A 10,000-nucleotide genomic window follows, 5' to 3' on the forward strand; every position below is an offset into this window, starting at 1 on the left:
TCTCTCTCTCTCTCTCTCTCTCTCACCACAACTATTTTGAAAGGGCACAGAGATGATAAACCGGGTTCTCTAGTGTGTCTCTGCTGTTAATAATGTAGAAATCTTGTTAATATCTCGTTAATACCATAGAAACGCCATTGAAGACACGTGTAACTTCAACTAGAGTGTTTTGAACGTAGTGGGGTTGCGGCGCGGAATTGTTTCAGTCTAAGGTTCACATCACCCACCATTGCTTATCTTGTATTCCTTCCTCCTGATCCACTTTCCCTGTATATCCCCCTAGCCCACTTTCTCCTTATCAGTTCCATACCTAGACAGATTCATCCCACATTTATATCTAGAGTAATATGTCCTTTCTGTCTAAATTTGAGATTATTCGCCATGTCATAGGGCTTAGCTTCCTATTTTCAGCGTTTTGGTGTCTTACGTCGACTAGGTTTAGCAGGCTGTTGTGAGAGTTTCTGAAGTTTTTGTTATTGTGAGTCTGAAAATAGTCCTGTTGAGAGAAAAATGCCTTAGGGTTACATAGTTTATTTTCAGATTGGTGCTTGAAACCCGTATAACTCGGTGCCCTTATGTTTCCCGCCCTTCGCTGTCTTTTTTTCTTTTTTTTCGCTACCTTATCCTGTTTTTATTTATCTATTTATTTTTTTCTTTTTATATGCCATACAGTTCAGTGCTCTATTGTTTCTCGTATCCATTATCTTCCTTCGCCACTTTTTTTTTTTTTTTATCGCTGCCATATCCTGTCCGTTATTTCACACCTTCCAAAAGTATTCCTTGAAAAACACAACCACAGGACGTTCCCTTTCCAGTTCCTTCTGAGAATTAATCCTCACCTCTCCCCGCCCAGGCCTCCAGAGAGAGCCTCGTCCCATTTGAAAGCGACATAGAGGATTTGTTCCAAGTATTTTGTTTAGCTTGAATCCCGAATGGACCTCCCACGTCCATTAGAAAAGTATGGATGGAATTTAGTGAAAGTATTCTGACAAGTGTAAACCGTCCCCCTCAGCCTCACCCTCCCAGATCCCGTCCCTGAAGAGTGAAGTATAAAGTGTGTAGAGTGAAATAAAGAAAAGAAGTGCGTATTCTCTCCGCATTTTCTTATTTTCGTTTTGTATCGCTCGCCCAAAACACGTGACTCCAAGTACGGTTGTCTACTTTTTCGCTCCTCTTTTCCTTGTTTAAACACTGCTCATTTATTCCTGCTAACCTAGATACACCCCCTTCCTCTTCCTCCTCCTCCTCCTCCTCCTCCTCCTCCTCCTCTTGTGCCGCGAGGGGGCGCCCGATCAGCACTCAATGGTCCGGATTGGCAGGTTGCATCAGTAAAGTTAATAAACTGGACGGACTGTAGTAGTTGTGTTTGTGGGTGTTTAGTGTCACTTTGCGGACGTGTGGACGTGGGGGAGGCGAAGTGTGTGTGTGTGGTTATAGCCATTGACTGTATATAACTGGTAAATGAGATGAGACTGAGGGAGTTATGAAGGTTCAGGTATTGTGGTGTGGGGAGGTGGTGCACAGTAGATTTGTTGGTGGTGTACAGGTGTGTGGCAGGTGCTGGTGTGTGGTGTACAGTACAGCTGGTGATGGTGATGGTGGTGATGGTGGTGGTGGTGGTGGTGGTGGTGGTGTAGTGGTGGTGTTATCTAGTCCACCTTTATTGATCACGTGTTGTAATAATAGAAGTAGTGTGTGTGTGTGTGTGTGTGTGAGAGAGAGAGAGAGAGAGAGAGAGAGAGAGAGAGAGAGAGAGAGAGAGAGAGAGAGAGAGAGAGAGAGAGAGAGAGAGAGAGAATTCCCACTTTATCATTTTAGCGTTATATTCTGTGTGATTCAATGGTTTGGATTTAGGATAAGAACATAAGAACAAGGTCATGGATGTGATGGATTAAGCTTGGATGAAACACGGTAGAATATAATGCCGTAACGTAAAGCGTGAATGCACTCTTACTCTACATTGCTCAAAGGTTACCGTAAGATCGTGTGTTTCAAGTCATGGTGTGGTGCCGTAGCGTGGAAGTTATAGGGAGATGAATAGGGAAGTAAAGGAAGAAACAAATAGAAGGAAAGAAGGTTTGGTAGTCTAGTATCAGTTTTTCTTCCTTAGTTTGGCCTAACCCTTTCTCTCTTATGGACTTTGTTAATATTGAGAGCACTGTATAAAATGTTGGCGTAGTTACAGAGAGATAAAAGGAAAGAGGTGAAGGTTAATTTTAATTTTTTCAAGGCTACAAAATTATTTATTTACGGGAATGTAGCACATGCGTGAATGTCCTAAAAAAAAAAATTCTTAAGTAGACACAGGAAAATACTTGCCCAACAGTGAAAGGGTTAAATACCACTGAGTTGACTTCAATGTGGTTAAGAGAATTGAAGTACGTTTCAATTTTAGTTTCAGTAATTTCAGTTAACGTTCAGTTTCGATGTGCCGCATTGAAAAGGATGAACAGCAAGGCATTTAAATATCTTAGTTTCCGTAGTGAAGTGTAAGTCTAAAGGAAGGAATGGAGCTGCCTCTTGTAAAACCCTCGTAAAGCCCGAACCGCACTGAGGCGCAACAACCGCTGAGTTCAAGACGTCGCAAGTAATGTGTCACGGAGTCAGAGGCGTGAAAAGACACAAGCCCGTAAAGTCTGAAGTGCAGATAGAGAGCAGAGTGTTGCAAAGCTTAAAACATGAAAGAAAGAAAAAAAGTAACATCGCGGAGTCTGAAACATGAAGAGAGAGAGAGAGAGAGAGAGAGAGAGAGAGAGAGAGAGAGAGAGAGAGAGAGAGAGAGAGAGAGAGAGAGAGAGAGAGAGAGAGAGAGAGCGACATCAAAGACTAGTAAACTGCAAAGTCACCAAGTCTGAGTGAAGATACTGAAATGAAAATACTCATCACTGTTTTAAGCGTGTAAATTATAGAAGAGGAAGTGAAGTGAAGTGAAGTGCGAAGTCAACCTGAAACCCTAAAATTACACAACATCGCGAGCAGAATCTGATGTTTCAAAGTGCACGGCGTCGCGAGGCTGAGGGCGAGGAGGAGGAATCAGAACCTTCTATTACAATGCGAAAAACCTTGACCGTCTTTTGGGGGGAGGGTTGTGGGGAGGGTTAGAGAGAAGCGGACCTGCTCCCCGCTTCACCACGCAGTTTGGGGGAGAAGAAGGGGGAGGTGGAGGGAGGGGATGAGTGTGGTAGTGTCCATGTTACCTGGGGAAGACAAGGTGGAGGGGAAGGGAGGGAAGGGAGAGGGAGGAGATGTGGGCGTGGCCAGAGGGGTTGCGAGAGGGGATTCTTGGGGATGTGGAGGGGGTAAGTCGCCACCTCCATGATGGTGACCTTTCCAAAAAGCTCGTATCCGTCGTGCTCTCTCGTCACTCTCACCAAACTGCGCTGGAGGGTCGTGCTCTTCGCCGGGGGACCTGTGGAATGCCCGGCCCGCTCATGGCGCCCTCTGGAAACTGGCGCCACTTTCAACACCCTTCATGTTTCTCTCTTCAACCTTATCTCTACTCTCTGGCTCTGGTGCTGCGTCTCTGGCGATGGAAACTAAAGAAAAACGGCCTTGCTTCACTATCATTGCTATCTGTTGTCTACCACTCGGCGCCGCTGTCCGTCTGTCTGTCTCCTGTTTACTCTATCTTTCTCACAGACTCGTCCACTTCAGGCGTTCGTGATTGGGTTTTATCACAAGTTTCGTTCACTCTTTATCGCGTGTTTGGTTGCTCTTTTCGCCGCTGTCTCCACTCTCGACGCGGATCAAAAAGGAACATTTTTGAGTATTGATTTCGGATTTTCTGCTCCACTATCTTGCAGACTACGACACTATTGGGCACTTACTGCTGGCCTCACTTGTGGCGACGCTCAGGTGACCTCCCTTTGTCTGTGAGAGGGTCAGCCTTTGGAAGGTGCGTGAGGGGTGGTGGAAGGGAAGGAAAAAGTGGGGTCTAGGATGGTGCCGCTGTCTTACCCTGTATAGGATCGGCGGCAACCTGCTGGGGGAGTCTTCATCCTCCCTGGCCTCGTCCCTGTTACTGTTATGGTCCAGAGGAAGAGGGTGCTCCTCCCGCTCCTCCCAAGACATCGCTGCGTCACACCTGCCGAGCTCGCCACACGCCTCCGTCGGCCTCTCCGTCACCTACGCATTACCGCCCCGCCGGTAAACTTTCAGTCCTTCGTCAGGCACTGCAGGAGGGATCTCACCGGCGCGACGGAAGGTGTGAACGCGAGGTAGCTTAGAGGAGCAGGGGGGCGGGGGTCAGGCGGCACCAAGGTCCGTCAGCACACTAGCGGGCGGGGACTTCCTTCTCGCTGCTCCCAAGTCAAGCGTGGCGGGCCAGTGAATAATTGACGCGGCTGGGCGTCATGACACGGCCCGGACGCCGAGACTTTTATCCCCGCGCCCCTGGACGGTCAAGAGAGCCTCGCCTGTGAAGGTTTAGTATTATCGCCGCACTTAACAGGTGGCTCGCTGCCCACTCCCCCATCCCTGCTCCCTCCCACCCTTCCCTTCCCTTCCCATCCCATCACCTGTGCCGCCCCTCCCCCCTTACACGCCCCCTGCCGCGATGGGTAGCACCGTGGCTGGGTTGGGGGTTGGGTGTGTGTGGGGGAGGAGGGGGTGGTGAAGGCTTCATATTGCCCTTTCTGGCTCTTCACCAATATGTCGATTATTATTTTTTCTCACATGGCATTGTATCAAGCTCTGGATATCTGACATTTCATTATTTTCGTCATCATTTTTAAGACATAAGCTAAAGGGCACACCACGAGGGTGGACTGAAGAGGAGATGAGAGTCTTGAGCCTATACTTGAGGCCACCACATCACCACCACCACCACCAACAACAACAACAACAACAACACCGACGCCGCCGCCGCCGCCGCCACCATTGCAACCGCCGCCAACACTATCACCACCACTATCACCACCACCGACTCGGATAAGTTGGTGGAAGTCTTGAAATATTTAAGAGTGTGATGCATAATCGATAGGTTAACGAGGTGCGTGGAATCCGTAGCGACTAAGTTATCGACCTCCCGTCATCTCGGGGAAGGAGAGGAACGCAGGGCGCATGCGTGGCTCGCCTCTCTGGGGGACGCCCGCCAGTGTGTGATTGACTGAGTCTGTCACTGTTATTATGGCTCAGACGACGGGGATATGGCCAGCGGGGAGACTTGTAAGTGTGTGTGTGTGTGTGTGTGTGTGTGTGTGTGTGTGTGTGTGTGTGTGTGTGTGTGTGTGTGTGTGCTGTCGATGTTTTTGGCAGTGTGATGGGACATTGTACCTTCATCTGTTATAAAGGTCGGAGGGAGGACAGCAAATAATAGGAAGACAAGGGAAAGGGAAGAAAAAAGGTAGTGGACACATTTATTATTATTATTATTATTATTATTATTATTATTATTATTATTGTTATTATTGCCAGTAGTAGTGGTGATTGTAGTAATAATAGTAGTCATAATAAAGTGAGGAGCTGGAAGAAGTTAGAAGAGAAGCAAGATGATGGCACTGATGATCAAAAGTAAGAGGAGAAGGCTGAGAAAAAATTAGAAACAGAAAAGAGACGAAGCAGAAGAAACAACACCAGCGGAAGAAGAAGAAACAGCAAAAGAAAAAAAGCACAAGAAGAAACAATAAATAAAAAAGAGGAAAAAAAAAAGAACAGCAGCAGCAGCAGCAGCAGAAGAAGAAGAAATAGAAGAAGAAGAAGAAGAAGAAGAAGAAGAAGAAGAAGAAGAAGAAGAAGAAAGAAAGAAAGAAAGAAAACTAGCAGGAGCAGCAGCAGAATAAAGGGCGTGAAGGAAGAGGAGGAGGAGGAAGAGGAGGAGGAGGAGGAGGAGGGACCCAAGTGCCAAAAGGTGTGTGTGTGTGTGTGTGTGTGTGTGTGTGTGTGTGTGTGTGTGTGTGTGTGTGTGTGTGTGTGTGTGTGTGTGTGTGTGTGGCATTGTGGGTGGGGTAATGATCCCAGCGAGCAGAGGTGATGGAGGGGCCTTTGTGGTTATAACGATCCGCCCACTGCCGCCACTCAAACGCCACAACACCATAACGCCCGCTGCCATAACGTCCCTCCCTCCCAGCGACTGAAAGGCCACACCAGACGAACAGACGGCGACGAATCTTGCACTGCCTCGAATTTTCTGCCTCTCTTTACTGACCTGGCCGAGCAAAGTGCGGTGGGAGGAAGGGGGTGATGTGAGAGAGTGGGGGAGGAGGAGGCGTGGTATTTATTGGAGGGATGGGGGTAAGGATGAGATGGTGAGGGGGAAGGGGGTAAGAAGGAGGAGGAGGAGGAGGAGGAGGTAGAAGGGAATGAAGGGAAGGGGGGAAGTGTTGCCAGAATCGCAGTATCACATTGTATAAACTAGTAATAAATGCGTGTACACGTAATTTATACAGAGAGAGAGAGAGAGAGAGAGAGAGAGAGAGAGAGAGAGAGAGAGAGAGAGAGAGAGAGAGAGAGAGAGAGAGAGAGAGAGAAAGGATCAATGTACATGCACGTAGGAATTCATTATTACGAAACCCCAGTGATAACAATAATCAAATAATCATGGCAGGCGCGGCGGTGCATCGGGAAGGAGCCGCGGCCACGTGGTGCTCTCGTGGCCGTCAGGATGCTGGAGACGCGGGGACGAAGCAGAAGAGGTGAAGCAACGTACTGTACATGAACCTTGGGACGTGACTGTGTGCATCAAGGTGTCCAGTATTGTGTCGTCGGAAAAGAAATGTATATTCACTATGTATGCATGCGTGTTACTGAGTGTTGCGGTGCGGCGGCGGTGGTTAAGTGAGTGTGTTGTGCAGTAACGCCATGCCGTGATTCTAAAGGTCAGGTTACTTAGTGAATTTTTACCCGTCCACTTACTGTCTAACGGAAATAATTACATCAACGAATTTCTGAGTAGTTTGTACTGTGTTTTATTCAGCAAGGCTCTTCAGACAGTGGATTGTTTGATGATTGTGGCATAAAGCTTGCTACGTATAAGAACCATGAGGACTAAGGAAAGTGGTGGATTTTCTTTTTAATTTTTTTGTGCATTATTGACTCCTGGTTTGTTTTGGTAAGTTATAAAGTAATTGAAGTGTCTGCCTGGCGTGTTCTGTCGATGCAAATCTCTGTTTTTTTGGGGGGGAGGGATTCTTGCGCCAGACGAGACGTATGAGCGAAATATTGCCAGACGCGGACACGTCACCGTTCATGTCACTGCGGTGGTGTCTTCTGTGTCATTTTATTTATCAACAGCGTGAAAAAACGTAAACAATAACTGATGCAATTAGAATTATATGTCAACAGTCTCCAGTGCCTCCAGCAACACTATACCAATGAACCACCTCTCAACACAAAATATTCGTGCCCACGTGACATAACAACATATACAATATAAAAATTCACTTGACTAACACCAAACCTCCGTATGTAGTAACTTTTCACATTGCCATCTGTCATTTAAACACGAGAGAGACAAACTTACGTTCAATCCTCGCAAAGAGTCGCCCTTTGTGAGTTGTTTAGCTCCGTTAACGAGATAAAAACTCACTCCTTTAACACCAAAACCCCCCAGTGAAATCACTTTTCATCACCAGCTCAATCTATCACACGTAGAGGGACAGATTTCCGCTTAGTCTCCGTTAAAGACTCCTGCCCGGTTACAGCAAGAGGAGGAGGAGGAGGAGGAGGAGGAGGGATAGGAAGAGAAGGAGGGACGGGGGCGAAGCAGGAGGCTCCCCAGCGGCGGGTCATCCATCACCACAGTAACCCAGCCTTTGTCGTGTCCGCGGAGACTTGCGTGGCTCTTATCAGGCAAAAGTTTCCCCATAAACAGCGTCTCTTACAAGAGTTCCCTGGTCGATGTGATATTCCCTGATTGTCGCAACTGTTACTCTGAGGAACGTGGGGAGGAAGGGCGAGGGGGAGAGAGCTGAGAGAAAGAAGGTGGGAGAGACGTGAGAGAGGGGAGAGGAGGGAGAAGAAAGAGAAAGGAATGGTGAGAGGGTAGTGTGGGTGTGGGGAGGAAAAAGGGGGAGAGGGGGCGCCGCTCAACTCCTGCCAAGTATTCCCAAACAAGGAATATAACTTTGGCCCTTTTGGGGAATAATTTACTGTTGATCAAGATTTGTGCATTTGTCACTTTCCTTACGACTGTGGATTGTTATGAGGTGTTGCCGGGAGGGAAGAGGGTAAGGGGGTAGGGAGGAGGACAGGGAGGAAGGCAGGGAGGCAGGGAGGGAATGGAAGAAAGGAAGGAAGGGATGGAGAAAAAGAAAGGGAAGACAGGAGAGGAAGGAAATGAAAAGAGAGAGAGAGAGAGAGAGAGAGAGAGAGAGAGAGAGAGAGAGAGAGAGAGAGAGAGAGAGAGAGAGAGAGAGAGAGAGAGAGTTTTAAGTATACAGTTCTGCGTTCGGCTTACACACACACACACACACACACACACACACACACACACACACACACACACACAAGACACATATACACACACAACACACAAAGAAAGAAAAAAGAGACAAAAAAAGCAGTGAGGTAAGACCAGGGGCTGTTGTTTACATACGCACCTTTCTTCTTAATTAAGTCAAGCACACCTGACCGTAACTCAGAGTAAATGGACGAAACACAAACAGAAGGTGAAGCCACGAGTCGTATGCGCGCAAGCTTTCTAATGACGGTGGGAATTAATGATGAGAGAGAGAGAGAGAGAGAGAGAGAGAGAGAGAGAGAGAGAGAGAGAGAGAGAGAGAGAGAGAGAGAGAGTTAATCCAGCATTCTTTCCTTTAGGTCGATAATTAAAAAAGAATAAATAAATAAACAGCTTGGCATTAGTTTTGTAAGACTCTTTTGCCTCGTTCAGAAGATTCTCCATGTCTGATAAATGTTGTAGTGAGGTACTTTTATCTCCCTCCTCCTCCACGCTATGCACTCTCTCTCTCTCTCTCTCTCTCTCTCTCTCTCTCTCTCTCTCTCTCTCTCTCTCTCTCTCTCTCTCTCTCTCTCTCTCTCTCTCTCTCTCTCTCTCACCACCACCACTACCACCACCGCCGCCACCACCAGAACCTCCACCCGCATCACCTTCACGCACTCCACCAATCCTCGTCACGCCTCCACTTCTGCCGCTACCAACACCATCTCTTCTTCCTCTTTTTAATGTTTTTTTTTCTTTAGTTTTGTTTGTCTTTTCCTTCTGCTGTTTTTTTTTTTTATTGTTGTTCTCCAATCTCTACCTTCGCTATAAAGTTCTCTTCTTTCTTCTCTGGCTCCTCCTCCTCCCCTACTCCTCCTCCTGCTTTGCTCTATCACACAACCCTGTTATTCCATTCCTGTCATTATGCCTTTTCTCTTCCCCAATATTTATCCTCCTCTTCCTCCTCCTCCTCCTCCTCCTCCTCCTCCTCCTCCTCCTCCTCCTCCTCCTACTCACCATTACCTTTGCTGACTTGAAAAAAACTCTCTTTCATCACCTCCCTTCACCACACACGTTACCCTCTGCCATCATTATTTTTCACCCCTCTCCATTTGCTCTTTAAATCCTCTCCCTTTACACTGTCTCCTTTTCCTGTACTTCCCGCTCCCCCAACACCCCTTACTACACCCCTACACCACGCCCCAACCAACCGAACCTCCTCCACAAACCCCCAACCAGTAACCTTTTATTCTCTCTCTCAGTATTCACTGCCGCCATCATCACCATCACCATCACCATCAACACCACCAGTTCTTCCACTTTCCTTCTCCACCACAAGCTTTCATTTTCATTCCTTCCCCAAATTCGTGTTTACTGTTATTTCTGTTTATGTATGTATTACTTTTTTATTATGTTACTTTGTCATGGGTTATGTTTTGTTTACCTGTTTATTCATGTATTTATTTGACTTGTTTAATTTTTGTTTCTGTGCACAGTGCGTTGTTGGTGAGTTGGAGAGAGAGAGAGAGAGAGAGAGAGAGAGAGAGAGAGAGAGAGAGAGAGAGAGAGAGAGAGAGAGAGAGAGAGAGAGAGAGAAATATTCAATATATTTTGTGAGGC

The 10,000-nt window shown here is 47.1% G+C and overlaps 1 protein-coding gene across 5 annotated transcripts in view; it reads right to left on the reverse strand.

The window, feature by feature from the left end:
- The window catches only part of LOC135104432 (inhibitory POU protein-like), a 134,971-nt gene that overhangs the window by 55,702 nt on the left and 69,269 nt on the right, over positions 1–10,000 (reverse strand). The window contains exon 1 of one of the 5 annotated variants that reach the window (XM_064011850.1): positions 3,958–4,577. The exons of the other annotated variants lie outside the window; for them this stretch is intronic. Within the exon in view, the coding sequence (XP_063867920.1) occupies positions 3,958–4,071 (114 nt within the window). The 5' untranslated portion in view covers positions 4,072–4,577. Of the gene's footprint in view, positions 1–3,957; positions 4,578–10,000 lie in introns of those variants that run through there. 5 annotated transcript variants of the gene reach the window in all.

The sequence above is a fragment of the Scylla paramamosain genome, chromosome 10 (assembly GCF_035594125.1).
Source record: "Scylla paramamosain isolate STU-SP2022 chromosome 10, ASM3559412v1, whole genome shotgun sequence".
Lineage (NCBI taxonomy): Eukaryota > Metazoa > Arthropoda > Malacostraca > Decapoda > Portunidae > Scylla > Scylla paramamosain.